The 22,948-nt window shown below is 41.1% G+C and overlaps 1 protein-coding gene across 4 annotated transcripts; it reads left to right on the top strand.

Annotated features, from left to right (window-relative positions):
- Positions 1-4,919: 4,919 nt before the first annotated feature.
- On the top strand, positions 4,920-22,613 carry SSBP1 (single stranded DNA binding protein 1). 4 transcript variants are annotated; one of them, XM_063445301.1, is made up of 8 exons: positions 4,935-5,014; positions 6,206-6,313; positions 7,158-7,225; positions 8,392-8,452; positions 12,157-12,297; positions 18,240-18,330; positions 19,502-19,590; positions 22,451-22,613. In XM_063445301.1, the coding sequence occupies exons 3-8, from the start codon at positions 7,199-7,201 to the stop codon at positions 22,489-22,491; spliced, it is 450 nt and encodes a 149-aa protein (XP_063301371.1). In that variant the 5' UTR covers positions 4,935-5,014; positions 6,206-6,313; positions 7,158-7,198; the 3' UTR covers positions 22,492-22,613. The 4 variants fall into 4 exon arrangements, with proteins under 4 accessions (XP_063301373.1, XP_063301371.1, XP_063301374.1 ...); XM_063445305.1 differs by having other exon boundaries at positions 4,946-5,014; positions 6,206-6,240; XM_063445303.1 differs by lacking the exon at positions 6,206-6,313 and having other exon boundaries at positions 4,920-5,014.
- Positions 22,614-22,948: the final 335 nt, after the last annotated feature.

Below are 22,948 nucleotides of genomic sequence, written 5' to 3'. Positions count from 1 at the left end.
CCTCCTTGCTGTCACGGAGGGTGAAGGGGTGATGACATGTTTAAGATGTGGGTCGGACTTCAAAATCGGCCAGTACCGTTTAAGGGTTGCCATCATGTAGTCCCAACCAGCGTCGTATGTGGCGATACATCTGATCAATTTTTGATCTTCTATTTGTGCGTTCTTGTCGGTGAGAAGCGTGTCCCTATCGGTCTTAATGGCTCTAGTGTATGCCCTGCGTAAGACCCTATTGGGATATCCTTTGTCTTTAAAGGCCTTCCTTAGGTCCCAGGCTTTAATCTTAAAGTCCTCTATGGACGAGCAGTTGCGTCTCAATCTTAGGTACTGGCCTATTGGTATGCCAGCCTTAAGAGATTGTGGATGGTAACATGGTAACATTAACATGTTAATTCCGTCAGGAGACCTATAGAAACTCCTATATCCCGCCATCTAAAAATACATCACCTCAATTCCTCTAAAAAATTGAAATTTATGGGTATTGAACATATCCCACGGACTCAGAGAAGAGGTGATTGGGATATTAAATTGAGACAACGCGAATCCTATTGGATTCACAGACTTAAAACCCTCTCACCCATAGGGCTTAATGAGGGATTTTCATTCACCGCATTTTTGTGACTTCTCCATTTTTAAGATGTTACACAATTCAAGGGAAACCCCTCCCATTCTTTGTATATAAGTTGTATATATTTTATTTATAGTATGTTCTTCTGTAATCAGGGATTTGGGTTATGGGATAAAGGTTCACCATTGTATCCATGGATGGTAATATTCCCTCTTTATATAATTAGGGTGACTGTTCTGTTCACCCATTACCTTTACGGAATTTAAACCATCATATTGTATTACAGGTGCACCTTAAGCCATAACTACATCTGGGTCTCTTTGCTATGAGATAAGGAGGTCTACCAGCTGAATTCATAAGTGGCAATATCCGTTTATATAATCAGGGTGACTGTATTATGCACCCATAAGGATTTAAAAACCATTATATTGAATTTCGATGCACCTCAAACCCACAACAACATCGAGACTCTCATCCCTTTAAATCCGGCCCATAGTGTCATTCTCCTATCCCCTCATCATCAAATGAGAATAGGACTGTTTTGAGTTGTCAATCGATATACGTCTCTTTGATCAGCAGGGGAGAGAGCACACTATGAGATAGTTGTATGCTGGCAACCTTCTCGGTTTGCCGCATGGGTTAATGTGGATAGTGACAGTTACGTCCATAGTATGGGCAGCTAGAAAATAAAATTAGAATTTCCAGCAACCAAGTTTATTACTTTGAAAAAAGGACTCGGGAATAGAGAAAATTATAATAAAAAGCAAAAGAAATGTCACTTACCTGCAGTCAGAACACAGAAGTTCAATCCAGGTATGCAGAGATATAAAACAGCATACTGTCAGAATAGAGGTGCTTATCCTTTAAATATAGGGTGCCGAACCCGGAAGTAAATCCCCATGCTGCTGGCCTTACTCTGGCGTGCGTTCCACCTGTGTTCCACTACTGGAGAGAGGGAAAAGACAGGCCAAAAGAACGGGAAGTGCCGAACCCGGAAGTGTTAGTGATATCGGCGTGCGTTCCACCATGCGTTCCACGACCGGAATGGATCAGCAACAAGGAAAAAGGAGTCCACCCCGGTCAGGTAAGTTCTGAATCCACTGCCACTTACATCCTGAGGATAGGACAGGCCATCTTTATTGGAAAAGCCAAGAAGCCCAATTTTTTTGCAGCAAGTAGGTGAACCCTTCTGCCGGAATTACCACCTCCATGGTTCTGGCACATCCAGCTGCTACCTATACGGTCACTGCAGCATAAATCCCCGGTTGATAAGGGGAGAATCCTCCAGGGGGTCGCCCTTGGTGAGGCCCCATGTCCTGAGGCTTCCATGGGGAGAGAGGCTGAACTCCCCATGGGCCAGGGGTACAATTAGATCCGAATAAGTCACAAAATATTTTTTTTTTTTTTTTTTAGGAGATGTAACCTCCACTGTCCATGAGAAGTGGACAGGAAAAAAAGACTGAGGGGGTATAGGAGGGAGTCTCTTTTATTTAGGAGGTGTTCCTGTCCAATTGAGAAGGGGAGGAGCTATACCCATACTTAGTGCTGCCATGGATATATCCAGGGAAAAAAGTTTTACTGTTGCATCAATCATCAAACTGGTACAAATGGAAAGGATTTTTAGGGAAAAAACAATATTGAATTCTACAACTACATTATTAGAATATTTGGCCACAATAGATTGTCACCTCAGCAACCCTTGGCTGACAGAATTGGAAAAATGGTGCTGAACAACCCTTCATACCTCTCTGCTCTATCTTACACCACAATCCACTCTCTGATGGCATTAGCTGACACCCATAGCTAATGAATACTATCTAAAGCTGAGGTATGAATTTCCACTTTAGCAGATGAGTGCAGAGAGAAGGACTGTATAACCCTACAAAAAACAGGTACCTGTTAGGCTGTTTATACTGCTTACCATGGAAATGTGCCTCAGTACCATGCCACCATAACCACTTCAGAAAGTGTGTGCAACTCTTAAAGATTAACTGTCATCTCCTGCCCTACATTTAAAATACGTTTTATGAGGTATGAAAAATTAAATTAAACCATTTTAATTTACCTTTTAATTTAATTTTTCATACCTCATAAAACTTATTTTAAATGTAGGGCAGGAGATGGCCGTTAATCTTTAAGAGTTATTATTATTATTATTATTATATTATTTATAGAGCGCCGTCAAATTCCGCAGCGCTTTACAATGGGTGGACGAACAGACATGTAGTTGTAACCAGACAAGTTGGACACACAGGAACAGAGGGGTTGAGGGCCCTGCTCAATGAGCTTACATGCTAAAGGGAGTGGGGTAAAATGACACAAAAGGTAAGGATAGTATTAGACTAGTGACAGTTGCAGAAGAGGAATCAGTTGGGAGCTATTAAGAGTTTAATTGATATGCTTTTATGAAGAAGTGGGTTTTTAATGATTTTTTGAAAGAGTGGAGACTGGGTCAGCATCTAACGGAGGAGGGAAGCGAGTTCCACAGGAACGGTGCAGCCCTCGAGAAGTCTTGAAGGCGAGCATCAGAGGTGGGAGTACGGACAGAAGATAGACGTAAGTCTTCAGCAGATCGTAAGGGCCTAGACGGGACATACTTGTGTATAAGGGAGGATAGATCGGTGGGAGCAGCATTATGTAGACATTTGAAAGCAAGAACCAGAATTTTAAATTGAGCTCTATATTTTATAGGAAGCCAATATAGGGACTGACAGAAGGGTGAGGCATGGGAGGTGCGTGCGGCGCAAGTTGGGAGCACGTAAGACCACTGAGAAGCGGATTACAGTAGTCAAGGCGAGAAAGTACAGTGGAATGGACCAACACCTTAAGTAGGGGCGGATGCGCGCAATGTTTTTGAGATGGAAATTACAAGATTTGGCGATAAAGTGAACATGAGGCTTGAAGGAGAGGTCGGAGTCAAAGAGAACACCTAGGCAACGAGCCTGCGTGGTGGAGCTGATGGTAGCACCATTGACTTGGAGGGAGACAGACACAGGAGTAACACTTGAGGGAGGAATGACCAGAATTTCAGTTTTGGTCAAGTTTAGTTTAAGGAAGTGGGCAGCCATCCAGTTAGAAACAGCAGAGAGACAGTCAGAGACACTACTCAAGAGGGACGGGGAGAGATCAGGAGAGGACAGGTAGATTTGCGTGTCATCTGCATAGAAATGATATTGGAAACCAAAGGAGCTAATGAGTTTACCAAGGGAGGCAGTATAGATGGAGAACAGTAGGGGACCAAGGACTGAACCTTGAGGGACACCAACAGAGAGGAGTTGGGGAGAAGAAGCAGAGCCAGAGAAAGAAACACTGAAAGAGAGCTGGGAGAGGTAGGAGGAGCACCAGGAGAGAGCAATATCTTGTAGACCGATATTGCTAAGGATGAGAAGAAGCTGTGGATGATCAACAGTGTCAAAAGCCGCAGACAGGTCAAGGAGAATTAGGATAGAGTAGTGACCACGAGATTTTGCAGAGAGTAGATCATTGGATACTTTGGTCAGTGCCGTTTCCACAGAGTGCTTAGCGCGGAAACCAGACTGAAGCGGGTCTAGCAGAGAGTTTGATTCGAGGAAGTCTGTCAATCTCGCATACACAATTCTTTCAAGGATCTTGGATGCAAAAGGCAGTAGCGAGATAGGACGATAGTTGGATGGGGAGTTAGGGTCAAGATTGGGCTTCTTTAGAATTGGGGTTACAGTTGCATGTTTGAAGGGCGATGGAAATATACCAGAGGAGAGAGAGAGATTGCGAATTTTAGTGAGAGGTGGAGAAAGAGAAGAAGACAGAGTACGGATGAGATGCGAGGGTTGCAAACACTTTCTGGAGTGGTTATGGTAAATGCACAAAGGAAAATTGTTAACAAGTCTTAGGTGATATTCAATGGCGTACTTTCCAGAAATGGCAGTATGTACCCACAGCCAAACTACCCACTTGTTTTATTTTATATTTACAAATTACCATGGAACACAGAAAGTCTTCACTACACGAGTAAATATTTGAATGCGCAACAAAGGAAAAAAAATTAAAAATCTTATCTGTACATTATCTGCAAATGCACCTATGTTAACGCTACCTTGTGATATTATTGCAAGCACATGCCTAACCCATTAAACCACACAGGGCAGTACTTTATTGCATCATATTACTGCTAGCACCTGCCAGATTAAATAGTAAACAAAATATTACTATTTATTTGCTTCCATCCACCTAAAAAGTTGGAGTAATACATGGTGCCCTTTCTGCCTGCACCTCTTCCTACAGCAGAGGAACTCAAAGTACCGGAAATATTCTGAGATTTCCTAGTGCTGCCGAAAGTGGGGCGGAAGTGTTTTGCTGCTGCCGACGGAAGTGGGGCTGAAGTGTCAGTTTGCTGCCGGAAGTGACTTTGACTTGTGCTACAGTGTGTCTTTCCCTTATTGATGCTCACGTGTATGCAGTACAGTGACCCTGGTAAGGTGAGTGGATGAATACTGATACTAATTGCAGGGCTCATTCCAGCTATTAGGATTTCTGAACTCCTGTCAGCATAGTGAAATCTGTGATAGCTACAGTTTTACTGCTGTTACTTTATTTTATTGCATCATATTATCTCTTGATCTCTTGCAATGCAGTTAAACCGAACTTTAATGCATTTTTGTTTAAGTTCGGTGTTCTAGATTAGAGACTGAATAATACATATTTTGGGGTTCTATGGTTGGAATGTTACCATTTATGTGTAAACTCGTTTTAGGGAGAGTTCTGAAATTGAGTAATTCTTTCACTTGCTAATTTTTCCACAATATGACATTAAACAAGGGAATGTTTACTTAAAATTTGACTATATGTTTCTTAATGATTACAAGCTACTCTGTCACCCCACATTCCCTAAAATAAAATTGAGCATTTCATCAACATATGAAATGTAAAACAGTGTGTGTTGAAATTTCATTGCAATACCAATGCTGTCAAACAATATCATGCAACAGAGCAGATAATATTTTTTTTCTTAAGTTTTGATCCTACTCTTGACTAAATGGGGAGCTACTGTCATCAAGTTTTGTCCCTTCACCTAACTGTCATTGGCGACAGCAGGAGCAATAATGAGTTATAACGCTTATTGCAAGATAATATCTATGGAGGCTCTAACAGGATCCTCCATAGAAAAGATCTAAGACTACAGCACTGACATTGCCTCCTGACAGAAGAAGACCGGAGTTGAAGAAAGGCGGTGGTAGGGCCCACAGGCCAGGTAAGTAAATCTCACTTGTAGTGTCACCCCCTGGAAAGCACACCCAAAGTAGCAATGTCACTATCAGAGGTCTTTGCAAAATAGGCAAGACCCCAGAAAATTACAGAGCCGCTTTAAGAAAGATAATGAGTTAAAATAGAACATTCAGTTAAGAAAGATTACATGTCTGTAAAGTGCTTGGACTGACCATTTTACAAAAGCTGTCTTTATTTCCTTATTACTGAATATAAGAATTCCATGTAGCATACCCTTGTTGTGTATTGCTTTGTAATCAACACATTTAATAATTCTTTAGCTTTGACAATAATAAATAATAATTAAAACAAGTTTGTGCACAAAGAAAACCTACAGTCCCAAAAATAAGTTTTTTTTTTTTTTTATGTCTACTGGTTCCCTTCTTTGTTTCAAAAAAGACAGGAACCGCACTCCTCCACGTTGAAACCACAAGGTGCAAACCAAGCCGAGGTTGGCAGAATCTCCAGACAATGGTAGAAGAACAAGAATGATCCAGGCACTTAGAGGTAACTCAAAAGGCAGGTTTAATGCACTAGTTTAACAAGTAAGCAGCAGAGTTTCAACCTGTAATTGAGGTCTTTGTCAATCTTGACAAACACAACAGTTAGAGGTCAAAACATTGCTGCTTGTTTGTTACACTATATTTCATTAAATCTCTCATTTAAGTTACCCCTGAGTTCCCGGACCATCCTCCTTATTCTATAGGTCCCCCTCTGTCCACCCCCTTTGCTATAAAAAAAAAAAAAAAAAACCCCAGAAGTTAAATAATGATTACATATTTACTTTCCATCGCTGGGAATACTCTGCTGCAGCCGCCTACTCCACTTTTGAGGACGTCAACATACCTGCTGACGTCTTCTGCAAGTACGACAGCCAGTATAGGTGTATTTAACCCGGCAATATAAACATTGCCGTTCTTGAGATGAAGTGGTTTGAGTGACTTTAGTGGTTCTTTAAACCTTTCACTTGTTTTGTTATATAACCAAACAGCTTTTAATATATGAAACATTTATTTTTATTGTAATGCATTTTAATATAAGGGCAGTGTGCCCTTTCATTAGGGCATCCTCTACTAAGGCTGGGATGTCCAAATGTTACTATTTACCTTTTAGATTGTAAGCACACATGCTCTCTAACTAAGCACTTTACTTAAAAGAGCTCCAATGGCTAGATCTCAGCTCGTGGGTAGGGTCATTGTTACCTTTTGTATTTGTCTGTGTATATCGTAAGTTCTCCCCTAATTGTACAGCGCTGCAAGATATGCTGGCACTTTATAAATCCCTGTAATGAATAAAACAATTTTTTTAGTTTCCTAAAGAAAAAAACAGCCTTTCCTGACATTTCTTCCAGACATTGAATATTCAAAGTAAAGCACATGAAATAAATCGCAGATGATGTTCCGCAGGCCAACAGTAGAGGTATGTTGGAGAAGTTTGGTATTGCATTCATGCAATGGATTAAGTCTGATTGAGGGATCGCAACTCTTTCCAGATTTATTTTTATATTTAGTAATGTATAATCTTTAGAATGTTGCTGGAACTCCAGCCTCAATTATACCTTTTAAAACTACACGTACTAAAGAGGTCAGACCTGATTGTCGAATTAGTGGAGCCTGATGTTGGCAGAAGATTAAGGTGAATAATTAAGTCAGGTATGAATATTGGTTGGAAGTCCATAGCTGTAGAGCCTTGCCTTGTAAAACAAGCCACAATATGCATTTCCTTATATATGCAAGACTACCTTCATTGGCCATAGGAGCTAGAAGCAGTTAAGAATCTAAGTGCATTCCTACTTGAACAAAGGTGTGTTAGTCTTGATTTATCTCGGACATATTGTGCTTAGAAAGTAAGACCATTATACCGCTTTCTGGGAACTACACAGTCCAAATCGGAGTGGTTCAGTACCATATCTACACACTCTTTGAGTTAAAGGGACACTATAGTCACCAAAACAACTTTAGCTTAATGAAGCAGTTTTGCTGCATAGATCATGTCCCTGCAGTTTCACTGCTTAATTTACTGCCATTTAGGAGTTAAATCACTTTTGTTTTTGTTTATGCATCCCTAGCCACACCTTCCTCAGCTGTTACTGACACACCCTGCATGGAAAAAAATTTTTCATTGAAACGTAACTTACTTTAAAAGTTTTTGTCTCCTTCTCTGTAAACTGAACTTTAATTACATACAGGAGGCTCCTGAAAGGTCTAACAAGTGGGAGATAACAAATTCAAAATGAAACATAATTTACAATGAAGGAAGTGTGAACATTAGATGACTCTTTACAGGAAGTGTTTAGGGAGGTTGTGTGAGTCACACGCAGGAAGGTGTTACTAGGGCTGCATAAACAAAGGGATTAAACTCCTAAATGGCAGAGAATTGAGCAGTGAGACTGCAGAGGCATACTCTATACACCAAAACTGGTTCATTAGGTAAAGTTGTTTTGGTGACTAGAGTGTCCCTTTAATTACATATTTTTACATTCTCATTATACTTGATGCATCCAATCACTCATCTTGCATCTTTAATGAAAATGGATTTATTACAATCATTATTTATATTACATACATGTTGTGTTTCTTTTTCAGCTGTTCCGGCAGCTTGTAAGACATTCATCAGTTGACTCTTCATCCATGGTTTTGGAAAGATGTGAGTATATTAAATGTTTTGGAGTTAATAATGAGCAGGTATGTTCATTAGTTGCTGTTCTTTTTTTGGGAAAGATGTTTATATCTTTTCAACAGCGCTTTTCATCCTCATTTCTGAGATTGACATTTATAGAAGAAGATTGTGATGGTTGACATTTCGCACATTTCTTTTTATGTCAACCATCACAATCTTCTTCTATAAATAGCAATCTCAGAAATGAGGCTCATAGCGGCAGTCATTATGGTTTTCCAGCAAATGATCCAAGCAATCATTGGATGAGTATGAAATTACAGATTCCTGTGTACAAGTGTTTTGCAATTCTCTAATGGCACCTATTTTCTATTGGTGTTTACACTGCTGAAAAGGAATTCCTATGAGGGACTTCCTTGTTATTTGGTAAATATGCACCTTCGTTATACTGCCCTATCTTGTCACCAGTCATGCGCACACTGAAAAAATAAAGTTTGGAGCTCTGGTTATTTTTACAGATTTTTATCAAAAGTTCTACTCACTTGTTGCAGGATTTATACTGGATTTATTTGCTTAATTGACATTAGTTTGATCCCTGTCAATACAACACATTATCAGTATTCTATATTTTATATGTTTGTTTTTATATTCCTCCTCTGCAGATGAAAGAAGCTGAGTAGCCCTAATTAAGTTGTAAATATAATCTGCCTATAGCATGTATGACATTTATTAAACAACACTAAAAAAGCAAGTAAAACACCTTGAAACAAACACAATAAGGTAGGCAGTGAATATAGTTTGGCTACACTCTAAAGCAGGGCTTCCCAAACTTTTATGGGCCGAGACCCACTTTTCAAAACGGTAATTTTTCGAGACCCACTTGCTTTTAATGCGTATTTTAAAAAGTGAACACCATGGCAAACCGCTTTAGAGGCATACAATTGGCACACCATGGCAAACCGCTTTAGAGGCATACAATTGGCACACCATGGCAAACCGCTTTAGAGGCATACAATTGGCACACCATGGCAAACCGCTTTAGAGGCATACAATTGGCACACCATGGCAAACCGCTTTAGAGGCATACAATTGGCACACCATGGCAAACCGCTTTAGAGGCATACAATTGGCACACCATGGCAAACCGCTTTAGAGGCATACAATTGGCACACCATGGCAAACCGCTTTAGAGGCATACAATTGGCACACCATGGCAAACCGCTTTAGAGGCATACAATTGGCACACCATGGCAAACCGCTTTAGAGGCATACAATTGGCACACCATGGCAAACCGCTTTAGAGGCATACAATTGGCACACAATGGCAAACCGCTTTAGAGGCATACAATTGGCACACCATGGCAAACCGCTTTAGAGGCATACAATTGGCACACCATGGCAAACCGCTTTAGAGGCATACAATTGGCACACCATGGCAAACCGCTTTAGAGGCATACAATTGGCACACCATGGCAAACCGCTTTAGAGGCATACAATTGGCACACCATGGCAAACCGCTTTAGATGCATACAATTGGCACACCGTGGAAATCTGCTTTAGATGCATAAAATTGGTACATCATGGCAGCTTTAAATACATAAACTTGGCACACCATGGCAATCAGCTTTAGATGCATAAACTTGGCATATCATGGCAATCAGCTTTAGATGCATAAAATTGGCATAACATGGCCGTTTTAGAGGCATAATTTTGATATATCATGGCAGTTTTAGAGGCACAAACTTTACACATCATAGCAATCAGTTTTAGAGACATACAACTGCCTATTCACAGACTCAGAATCAGAAATGCTGTTGTCCTGCTCTTTCATCACTGCTCACATTGATTATCCTAGTGGTGGAACTAATGTAGAGAGGACCCTGGTGCAAGTATGTTTTCTGGGCCCCCATCTAGTGAAAGTGTGGCCAAAAGGTAGATCTCCATCTATCGGAGAACTTCAACAATCATATGCCAGATGGAGATCTACCATTTGTGAGCAGTGTTTGAATGTAAGCATGTTTTTGTATTAAGTATATGTGTGCATGTATGGGTGTATTTGTATGTACTGTTGCTATTGGAATGTAGTGGTGTACTTGTTTGTAATGTTTGCGTCTGAATGCAGGGGTGTTTGTATATGTAGTGTAGTGCAGGTGTGCTTTTTGTGTGTAGTGTTGGTGTTTGAATGAAGGGGTGTTTGTAGATCATTTTAGTGTTTTAATGCAGGGGTGTGTTTGCATGTAATGTTTGATTTGCAGTGTGTGTGTAGTGGATGCAGTGTGTGTATATTGTGTTTATAAAATATACATATACACAATTGTGTTTCAATGTAAGCATGTTTTTTTTTTGTATGGAGTATGTGTGCAGTGATACAAATACACACATTGACACAGCGATACACACAATGACACTTGGTTTTCCACACACAGATACACAGGCACTCATGTACACAGATACACACACTGAAACAAAAGGACACGCAGAGACAGGAGGTGAGGGTAACAGTGTGGGGGCAGGGGGAGAAAGGGTTACAGTGGGTGGGCAGGGGGAGAAAGGGTTACAGTGGGTGGGCAGGGGGAGAAAGGGTTACAGTGGGTGGGCAGGGGGAGAAAGGGTTACAGTGGGTGGGCAGGGGGAGAAAGGGTTACAGTGGGTGGGCAGGGGGAGAAAGGGTTACAGTGGGTGGGCAGGGGGAGAAAGGGTTACAGTGGGTGGGCAGGGGGAGAAAGGGTTACAGTGGGTGGGCAGGGGGAGAAAGGGTTACAGTGGGTGGGCGGGGGAGAAAGGGTTACAGTGGGTGGGCAGGGGGAGAAAGGGTTACAGTGGGTGGGCAAGGGGAGAAAGGGTTACAGTGGGTGGGCAAGGGGAGAAAGGGTTACAGTGGGTGGGCAGGGGGAGAAAGGGTTACAGTGGGTGGGCAGGGGGAGAAAGGGTTACAGTGGGTGGGCAGGGGGAGAAAGGGTTACAGTGGGTGGGCAGGGGGAGAAAGGGTTACAGTGGGTGGGCAGGGGGAGAAAGGGTTACAGTAGGCAGGCAGGGGGAGAAAGGGTTACAGTGGGAGGGTAGGCAGAGAAGGGGTTACAGTGGGGGGGAGTAGGGCAGGCAGAGAAGGGGTTACAGTGGGAGGGATATAGCGGTCTATAGAACATAAACATTAATCAAATAAGCACTTTAAAAATGTGTGTTTTGTTTTAGAAAATTAGTAATGGAAAAACAAAAATGGTCTGGACCCGAGTAGCCTATAGAATAATATATGCATAAATGGGCTATAAGTAGCACGGGTATTATGAATCAAACCTAATATATACATTTCCTGGAAAAAATAATTACATATATATTAAAAACCTCTAAACCTTAATAAAGACCACATATCTTCTTCTGGTATTTACATGGCCCATACTTCCTCTAACATCTAGGAATAGCACCTAGCCTCCCTTAGATTTAGTTTGTTATATAAGCAAGATCCACTTTTTCATCACTATCACTTTGGACCAAAATGAGGCAGACTACTGTTTATTGAGATATATGCCCAGGACATACTTGAAAACCCCAGGACATACTTGAAAACGAGAGAAATCTCAATGTATCTTTCCTGGTAAAATATTTTATAAATAAATAAATAAGTACAGAATTGCATAGAAGACTAAAATCTTGGCATGTGCTGGGTGCTCAATATTTTTTTGGAATACATATATACAACTATTGTTTGTTTTGTTCTGAAATCTCTGTAATTTCAGCTTTGAACAGGGTGCAGCTTCTTGGTCGAGTGGGGCAGGACCCAGTCATGAGGCAAGCAGAAGGGAAGAATCCTGTGACCATTTTCTCTCTAGCAACCAATGAGCTGTGGCGGTCAGGAGAGAGTGAGGTGTTCCAAACAGGTGAATACATTACTACAATTACAGACACAGGCACTACGTGCAAATACATTCCTTTAACCACAAAATGACACTCAACACTGTGGATATGCTGTTGTTTAGCTGTGTGTTGTGACATTAAGGCATGAATGTAGAGCTTGAACTTTTGAGTTTGGATAGCGGCAAAGCTTGATAGAAACTTTAGTTCTCAAACTTTTGCAGTGCTAAGGATCAGTGGCGACTCTAGGCTTTGCCAGGGCTGTAGTTATATTGAAGGATGGGTTTGCAGCATTGGATACAGAGAGTTAGTCTCTGTATTCATTGTTCAGAGGTTTGCTGTGTCACGGCTCCCTATGCCTCTGCCTTGTGAGTTTTCTGACTGTAGTTATGTCATAATGTGCAAAGAGAATTAATTAACAAATTTGCAATCATACTAGTCGTTTCTACACCATTATGGGGTATGGTTCCATAGCCGGTCAGTTGTGTGCACATAAGTGTTGTTGTGAAGTGGTTATACGAAACAAAAATGAACATTTTGGTTGGGCAAAAAAAACAAAAAAACTTTTAAAAAAAATAATAATTTAATTTTACAAATAAGAAAACCGTATCATAGACATTTTGTTCACGTGTTCTATAATCCTTTCACATATATATTATCCTATATGTTCTTTGTGTTTCCCCATGTATTGTATATGTGTATATATATTCTATATGTTGCCACTTTAGTATTCACTATACTAGACATAAACAAAGTCACAGGGTCGTACCCCAACTTACACAAAATGGTGAATTCCACAGACAGAGTTTCTAAATAGACCTTTCTCTTACACGTTTTACATTTATGAGAAATTTTACAAACCATGTGTGTTCCACTACTGTAAATATGGCAGATTTGTATTGAGCTACTGTCCCCCAGGCTGCTATCTATTCCAACATTATTATTTAGAGATTTGTAAGCAGGTACCAGAATTTTAAATCAAACACTATTTCCTGTCCTAATGTGTTTTACACCCCACCTCCTATAGAATGTAAGCTCGATTGAGCAGGGTCCTCTTCAACCTATTGTTCCCGTAAGTTTATTTGTAATTGACCTATTTATAGTTAAATCCCCCTCTCATAATTTTGTAAAGCGCTACAGAATCTGTTGCCGCTATATAAATCGCAATAATAAATAAATAAATAAATAAAATATCTAATGGGAAGCCAATGTAGGGACTGACAATGGGGCAAGTTTGAAACACGTAAGACCACTGAGAAGCGGATTGCAGTAGTCAAGGTAAGAGACGTTTAGTGGCATGGATCAGCACCTTAGCCACATGCTGTGTTAAATAGGGATGGATGCACACTAACGTTATGAGATGGAAGAGGCAGGATTTGGTGACTAAGTAAACATGAGCGGTGAAGGAGAAGTCAAAGAGAACACCTAGGCAGCAAGCCTGTGAGGTAGAGCTGATGGTAGTGCCATTTACTTGGTGGGAAACACACTGGGGTGCAGTGCAAGAGAAGGAGCGAGAGTGTGAATGATATACGAGGGAGTAGGATCAAGGAAACAGGTGGTGGGCCAGGATGACCAAAGAAGAGCAGAAACCTCTTCTGTTGTAGCGGTTGCAAGTGAGCATAAAAGAGGAGTATTGGTAGGGAATGGAGAGATATTAGAGATCTCTTTCGTGATTGCAGAAATCTCAGCGTTGCAAAGTTCGTTTCGGTCAAGTTTTGTAGGAGCAGCAGCAACCACAGGACGAAGAATAGAGTTAAGTGTAAAAGAGGCATTTGGATTTGTGGGAGGTTGTGGCTGTGAGGGTATTGAAGTAGTTTTCTTTTGCAGATGAAAGAGCAAAGCTGTACGAGCATAGCATGAATTTATAGTGGAGGAAATCAGATGCAGTTCTGGAGCATTTTTTGGAGGTATTGTAGTCCAGGGAGCTTGCATGTAGGAGGTGCCATGATTTCTAGTTAGGAGGGTGGAGATGTAAGGGGAGGTTCCAGAGCAAGGGCATATGAGGTTTGAGATAGGTCAAAGGAGCGTTTGGAGGTTGGCGGAGAATCGCTGTAGGTAAAGACAATGGAGGTTCATGCATTACTGATGTACAGAGAGTGGTATAATTTGGGTACAAGGTATGCCAATGTCAAAGGTCAGCAGATAGTGGAAATTAAGCACTGGATAGATTAGAGGTGGTACTGAGATTGGTTAAGATATGAAGAGTGTATGAGTTGCTGAGTTAGACCATTGCTGGAGGCCAAAGGAGGAGATTACAGAGAGTAGTTGAGAGGCTTCAGAGCAGTTAAGTAGGGGAGAAGGATGCTTACACTGCCTTCTTTACAGTTGTATCTGGGAGTGTGGGTTAAATGTAACACCCAGAAACATAAAGAGCTCATGTATACCTGCCTGGGTAAGGGGAACCTATGGAGTATAATTAAGATACTGCTTGCTGGCGGGGCCTGACTGCCAAGATGGCTGGACGTGTTCCCTCTCAGCTCCTGCACACTTGTGTTTAATTTAAGCTGTAATCGCACTTGGATCTGCCTGAACTCACAGTGGACCAACACCATGCCGACTGGGTACTCGAGGAAGCAGGGCTCGACAAATCCCAGGCGCCAGATCGCCACTGCGACTAGTAATTTTGCCCTGGCGTCTGGGACTTGCCAGTTCTCTAGTGAGTGTGGGAGGCGGCTCTGACGCCGCCCGCGGGTACATGGAGGATGCCGTCCCCGGGAGAATTATGGGTGGCGCGCGAGGGAGCAGTACTCTGCCTGTAGCTCCTCTCTGCTCCCTCCCGCTGTCTAATGATGTCGGGAGCCGGAATCTGACATCATTCCGGCCCCGGCATCATTACAGAGCGTGAGGGAGTACTCTACTGCTCCCTCGCACACAGGAAGAGTGCAGCCCCACTGGACCCCAGGAAATACTCTTTCAGCTTTCCCAAAGGGCTTTCAATTAAAAAAGGGAGGCTTTCAATTAAAAAAAAATGTGTGTGTGTGTGTCTGTGTAAGCCTGTGTGAGTCTGTCAAGAGTGTGTGTTTGTTAGAGAGCCTGTCAGTGTGTGTGTGTGTGTGTGAGAGCCTGTCAGTGTCTGTGTGTGTGTGTGTGTGAGAGAGAGCCTGTCAGAGTGTGTGTGTTTGTTAGAGAGCCTGTCAGCGTGTGTGCCTGTCAGAGTGTGTGTGTGCGCCTATCAGAGTGTGTGTGTGTGTGTGTGTGAGAGAGAGCCTGTCAAGAGAGTGTCTGTGAGCGCCTGTCAGAGCGTGTGCGTGCAAGCCTGTTGGCAGCATGTGTGTATGTGTGTGTGAGAGCCAGTCAGTGCATGCGTGCGCGTTTAGGTACCTGCCCCCTCTGATTGCATAAGGAAGGTGTTTTTTACTCCCTGTCAGTGTGAGAGAGCCAGTCAGTGCATGCGTGCGCATTTAGGTACCTGCCCCCTCTGATCGCATAAGGAAGGTGTTTTTTACTCACAGAAAAGGCAGTGTTTACACTGAAACGCCTGCATGGACAGGCTATAGACACCAGAACAACTACATCAAGCTGTGGTGGTTCTGGTGACTATAGTGTCCCTTTAAGAATTGCACTCTCGTTGAAAATTACTGGCTCCTATATTCCAAACAAATTTCTCAAGCCCTGCGAGGAAGTAACCTTGAAGTTGATCCGACGGGAACTCAGTCCCAGCATGCGGCCTATCCTGCCTGGTGGTCTGCTGTTCATGGGAGGCGGCTGATCCCCTGACGCGGGCCAAGTTTACGCTTCTATGGACCCACAGCCCCCCTCTCTGGACTGGTGGGGGTCATCCCGGGCCCCACTGGAGAAACACTATACCATGCAGCAAAGGACACAGAGGTCCTGCGGTGAGCCTAAAATGGCCATCGCACCGCAACTTGTACAGCCCAGCGGGGGGCCAAAGACCCAGAGCTGGAAAAGAGTGCTTTAAAGAGTGGTTTGATTTAGTCTGTCAAGAATTCTAGAGGCGCATCTCTCACCCAGCTCACACCTACACTGTGCCTACTCAGCAGTCCAACAGGGATGCTGCAGCGGATTGCCAAACTTGCACTGGGCTAGGGAACCAACTGGAGACACCTCCACACAGCCGCCCAAATACCCAGATAATCCTCCGATTATATATTTCACCAGTGTGATGTTCCTGGATATTGATTTTAGTACAGGCCAATAAAAGTGTGGTTTGTTTTGTTTTTTTCTTCTTCCTGAGTGCTTTAACCTATTGAGTTTTTGTGCAAACAATTCTAACTGTGAATACATGCTAACACTTCACTGTTTAGCAGATTTGTTCTCAGCAGAGTGATTGCAATGAGTGGCAATCACAATGATTACAATGCTTTTGCTGTCAGATAAGGTGTGTTTTCAGTGGCTGGTTCTCAGGACAATCAGACAACCCAGGAGTCAATCAGTCATTATTACTGGACTACCTCGCTTGTATAAACACTAGCAATAGCCCAGTACAGAGATTGCTTCCAACCCTGCAACATGGACTGACAGGTATCGGAAAACATCTGGCATGTACTGCTGTCCAGCCATTGTGCATGATATCAAAGCAGATACCTTTGTCAGCCTTGGGAAGGAGGGGCTTTAAGCAACTTCGCTAGTGAGTAGTCCATTAATTTTTTATTTTTTTTAAACAGCCTTATATACACAGGATACAGCAGTTTTTGCAAATCGGTTAAAGGGACACTATAGTCACCAGAACAACTACAGCTTATTGAATTTGTTCTGGTGAGTAGAATCATTACCTTAAGGCTTTTCAGAGAAAATGCAGTGTTTACATTACAGCCTAGTGATAACTTCACTGGCCACCCCTCAGATAGCTGTTAGAGATCCTTCCTGGGTCATGGCTGCCTAAAATGCATCCAAACATTCAGTGTCTCCTCCCTCTGCATGCAGACACTGAACTTTCCTCATAGAGATTCATTGATTCAATTCATCTCTATGAGGAGATGCTGATTGGCCAGGGCTGTGTTTGAATCATGCTGGCTCTGCCCCATATCTGCCTCCTTACCAGTCTCAGCCAATCCTATGGGGAAGCATTGTGATTGGATCAGGCTACCACTTCTGATGATAGGGTCGCACTCAGCCACAATATACCAATCCAGGGTGCTACTGAGCATGGGTCAGCAAAAAACCACATGAAATATACATGAAAAGAGAAAATCTCACTGTGATTGTATCCAGGCAGGTTTATTTGCAACATTTCAACCTGTCATGGTCTTTATCAAGCATGATTGATGCTTGATAAAGACCTTGACAGGTCGAAACATTGCAAATAAACCTGCCTTGATACAATCACAGTGAATGCCTGAGATTTTTTCTTTTCACCACTTCTGATGATGTCAGCAGACTGCTTGTTTTTTTTTTGTTTTTTTTGTTTTTTAGGCCAACAGCATGCAGATCTCCAGCTTCAGGCTTGAATACAGTAATATTTTGCTATATTTGTGGAGGCATGAGGGGCCCAAGGGGGCTAGATGGTGGTTTTGACCCTATAGTGATCCTTTAATGTCGAGATTTTGGTATACAGGAAACTTCCCTGAACATAGACCAGCTCTCTAACGTGGGCAAACTCTTGAATCCCCATGCTAGAGAGCTGTTCGTAAATGCGAGCTGTTGTAAAGTGAGAACCACCTGTATGTCATATGTTTTTTTTATAAATCCTATTTCATTCTATCAAGGTAGTAATAGATATTTTGTATAAACAGTGGCCTCCATGATGTCTGTTAAGTTGTAAATAAGAATTAACCCGACCCTCTTACAACATTCAATAAACACTACACACAGTTTAAAATGAAGAGTCTTATAAGTTATTTTTGTGTGTATATGATTTCTTCCAGTTTCTGCTGTTACCTGGAAGATGTCGCTTTTTATATATGTAGGATAAGGAATAATTTAACTTTTTGTACTCACACATGTTGTTTGTCACTGTTCCTTGTGGGTGTGTCATGGTGATTATTTTTTAATCTTTCTTCTCAAACAGCTGGAGACATTAACCAGAAGACCACATGGCATAGAATATCAATTTTCCGGCCAGGCCTCCGGGATGTGGCTTATCAGAACGTCAAGAAAGGGTAAGGCAAGGCTCTGTGGTTTCTTAAAGCTGCATGAGTTGGAATTTATTTTCCGCATAATAATGGAAACTTGCAAGTTTTGCTTAAATTAAACAACTAAATTAGCAGTTGTAAGCAGAAGGGGTAAAACAAACACACACCTCTGATCAACCTGTGCTCTCTTTTGATTGGCTCTGCTTGGGTTCCCTTTCCCCAAGCAGGGCAAATCTTCTACATGACACCAACATGCCAGCAACTGAGTGGAGTGGCATCATTCACTTAGTTCCTAAACTTCTTACCCAATAAGTGCAATGTGTCTACAGGTTTCACAGGTTTCCATGGTGACTGCCTCACTTTTGGTACTTTAGACTACTTTTGAGAACACTTTTTATATATAACAAACACTGTGCTGCAAGATGGGTTTGAAAATTAAACCTTTTTTTTTTTTTTTTTTTTTTGTTTCGTGGAAGCTGTGTGTTTCACAGTCAGGGGGAGTGGCTATGGCTGCATAAACAAAGTAATTTAAGCCCTACATGACAGATAATTGAGCAGTGAGTCTGCAGGTGCAATTATGTCGTTTCGGTGCTCAGTGTCCCTTTAAATGCATCGCTTGATTATAAAGCATGAAATACTATAGTGTTCTTATAAGATCTGATCTGTGCATTATGCCCATATTGCTGTTAACAATTGTGCACGTTTAGAGTCTTTTCATTTGTATGTGTTTGTTTTACCACCATCAGCAGCATTACCATATGATTTATTTACATAACTGTTATATCTAAATTTACAATAGAACTGCTCAGGTCAGTTATAAAATCTAGTCATTACACTGTTGTAGCAAAATCACTTTTAAAATGTAATTCACCTTGAGCATTGTATGGCAATGTTATTCTGTTTATTTTAATAGATTATTTGCCATATGTACAGAATAAATGTACTTTTAATTTGTAATTCATTGTTCGTTGATACAATAGTATTTACATACCTTCTGCCCAAATTTAATATTCCGACGTATTCTAGTATGTACACAAAACACATCTAAATTTTAAATATACTAGAATTCATCTGAATTTTATATTTGGGGCAGAAGGGATGTAAGGATATTATAAGCTGTATGTCACTTTAAAGCCTTAAAGAACCAACACACACTCTCAATAATATTTTTAATGAATTGTTGTCTCTCCTCTGTTAGCGCACGTATATACGTAGAAGGAAAAATTGACTATGGCGAATACACAGACAAGAATAATGTTCGGAGACAAGCGACCACCATTATTGCAGGTGAACATTTTCTTTGTGTGTGAAAGTGTGCTCTAAATAAAGTATTCAAATTAAAGGGGAAATGAAATGTAAGAACTATATAGGGTATTAACTGTAGATACCAGTGCAGTACAACTAAACAGGAATGTTTTTGACTTCACTCAACCTGAACAGCGCTGAATGACAAATCCTATTCCTGCTGCATGATTACACAATAATGTTCAAAACATTTTAACTGATTATAAAATTTTCTATAATCCTGTTTACCTCTTAATAACAACTGTAAGTGGTGTAGTGTAACTTTTCTGTCATGAAGCAAACCGTAGAACCTTCAGGAGTCCTTTGTTGTGTGGGTTGGTATGTTGAATTCTTGTTATCGACCTGAAATTCTGTCTGCGCCGCAGTAAAGGTTCAACAACTTTTTAGTTAGCTGTAAAAATACACAAACAGAAAAAAACAGGTTCTGATAAATATAACATTATTCCTTTGCACATCAATAAACATCCAATTATTTATCTTTTTTTTTTTTTTTTTTTTTTTTTTTTTTTATTCTTTATTTTTGCTGTGCGTGAAATAACATACATATGCGTGCAATGCCACAACAGCATTCACAGGCAGTTAGGAAACAAATATTAGTTATCAATTGCATGGCCTTCAGAAAAACGCACAATTTTTAAGTTTGTGAGACAAGCAAAATACAAGCTGCTTAATTATTTCTAATATAATGGTTCACGTTATGGTCGTCAGGCTTAAACTCGAAACATACAGTGCTACATTGTCAAGCTGACTATGATGAGAGTATACCAAGGCAAAAGCCACAGTTTTAAACAAAATATTTCAGTTAATGATAGGTGCCTGACAAGTTAATTATGTTAGCGTAATTGTACTATAGGAACAGTGATTTAGCTTTAGATGCACTAAGACATGCTGGTACAGAATATACATCGTGCTGAACAATCAAAGCTTTGTAAGTAAATTATAATCATGAGTAAGTGAGTCGCTTCAATGCTTGTATCACCCCAGCCGACCGGGACCACCATTGCTGCCTCTGTGGGTGGCCGTTTTCCTGGCGGTCCAGAGACCCCATACTCAGCGAGAATCCCATGAGCTGTAGGAATCCGCTCTGCCTTACGATCATGCCGAGAAGTGAGTGTCCATCATGGCAGGTATCAGGACACAGTCCCCCCATGCTGCATTGTGGAGTGTTCGCTGGTTCCCATAAGGCTGCAGCTGTGCGGGAGTGTGCTCGTCTCTCCCGATAATCAGATTGTCGGCGTCTGCCGTGGAGGGGAGCCCGGTTTTCGGTTCCTGGGTGAGTCTGTTACAGGCTTGGAGTGGGGCGAGAGGTCAGCTTGTCTCCATGTCGGTGGCACTTTCCGTCTGTTCAGGCGGCGGTAGTCTGTGTGCGGGTTACCTCCTACTCCCCTGTGCCGCCATTGCCGGTAAGTGAACTCGCTCCTCGGCTCAGCCCTATCTGAGAGCTGGGGCCACCTTGTCAGTCTTGGGCGCCAGTTTTAGGTGTTAGTCCGTGCTTCGTTGCTTGCGCACATGGCGCCCGCCATCTTGGGCCTAGCGGTTAGACCTCCCAGCTTTGGCCGTGGTTTCTCGATCAAGGCAATTATTTATCTTTTAATGAAAATGTAATTTTTTGCTTGTACAAGTTGCTATAAATTCTACTCTTAAATGCTGACAGCATGTTGGCCTCCACATATTTATTTTATTCAGAAGAATAAATGGTAGATATATAGGTATATATATTTATTTTTTTATTTTTTTTTCCTCCCATTTATTAATTTATTTACTCTGGGTTTGCAAAGGCCACTCAAAGTATGCAGTATACACTTTGCCAGTAGAGGGCAGAGTAGCACCATATAGTCAAGAATAACTACAACTACAATAGCTTTGGTTGGACTGACGTCATCATTCATCTCTCTAGTGGTATCATGTTACACAGCTCCAGCTAGATGTGTATGAGTTCCTTCTAGGATAACCGTTTTTACGTCAGTATGTCCCCTCCCCCCATCAGAGTTTAAACTATTCAGAACCACAGGCAACACATAGCATTACAATGAATACATTAATGACGTGGGTACATTTCACTGGATCTGCTTAGTCTGTAATCCAGCAACACAATAAGGAACAGGGATATTTCTGCAATCACTGAGTGTAATCAGAATCGCTCTGCATTACAAATCATGGCATTATTATTCTGCAAAAAAACTACTACGAAGCATTGAGAAGATGAGAAGAGCTCAAAATTAAATTGTATCTGCAAATTTCCAATTAAAATGCAGCTTTATGTGTTGTGGCATAATTACTTATAACTAAGTATTGCATGCTTTTTATTCCTCTTGGACATAACCTGTCATCAGTGGTTGCAGCTCTCCCCATTTCATACAGTTTGAATCTATTTACTGATTGATTTTATTGGATGTTGTTGAGCCAACCATATCCTGATACCTTACATACAATGGAGGGGAAACAAGAGTGATAATGTTCTATATAACTTGTATCCTCTGACTTTCTAAAACTTGAAGATTTATAATGGAGATGAAATGACTCATTTTATGGCAGTAACATTTTAGTGTTACTATAACACTAGGTTGTTTTGGTTTGTATGCATCTTTCTAATAGAGGGTTATTTTTCCCGCAATAGTTTCCCTTTAAGGTACAATATGTGTGAAGTATCTTGCTGTACTTATTAATTTAGCATACTAATATTTAGGATTGCTGATCGGAATATTAAAAAATCGTCCTATTCTTAATACTAATTGTATGGCAGTGATTATAGTGACCTGTATCACTCTTGTCAAACAATTTATTGTGTGGATGTTTGTTCCTTGAGAATGATATACTTAATTTGTATTTTTTTTCCTTGCAGATAATATCATTTTCCTCAGTGACCACAGAGACAAATTATGATGACCTTGTATTTGATTTCTCTACTTCCTTTGTATTCAATACCTCCCTTCCCAAGTATTATGTCCAATTACTAGCATTGTTTTCTTCTTTAGAGAAATAAACGATAATCTTTTCTATAGCATTCCTGTCAGAGTCTGGCATTTATTTCATTTCTTGTGCTAAGGTACTGGAATTCAGATTTACTCTATGTATGTCAGATGTTTAACCCCTTAAGGACACATGACATGTGTGACATGTCATAATTCCCTTTTATTCCAGAAGTTTGGTCCTTAAGGGGTTAATGTTCTTGTTCCTTTGGCACTGCAAACATTTTAATACTTTTTATTTCTAAATGAAATGGACAGCTTTGAGGTTAATGAAAAACAAGATTCCCACACCACTTAGTATAGCTTTTGGGTTTGGCCTGGAACAATTACAGAAGCAATGACATCACAGTGACATGAAAGTAATGGTGTCA

The sequence above is a fragment of the Pelobates fuscus genome, chromosome 3 (assembly GCF_036172605.1).
Source record: "Pelobates fuscus isolate aPelFus1 chromosome 3, aPelFus1.pri, whole genome shotgun sequence".
NCBI classification, from domain to species: Eukaryota; Metazoa; Chordata; class Amphibia; order Anura; family Pelobatidae; genus Pelobates; species Pelobates fuscus.
This window is presented reverse-complemented; position numbering and strand designations above follow the sequence as displayed.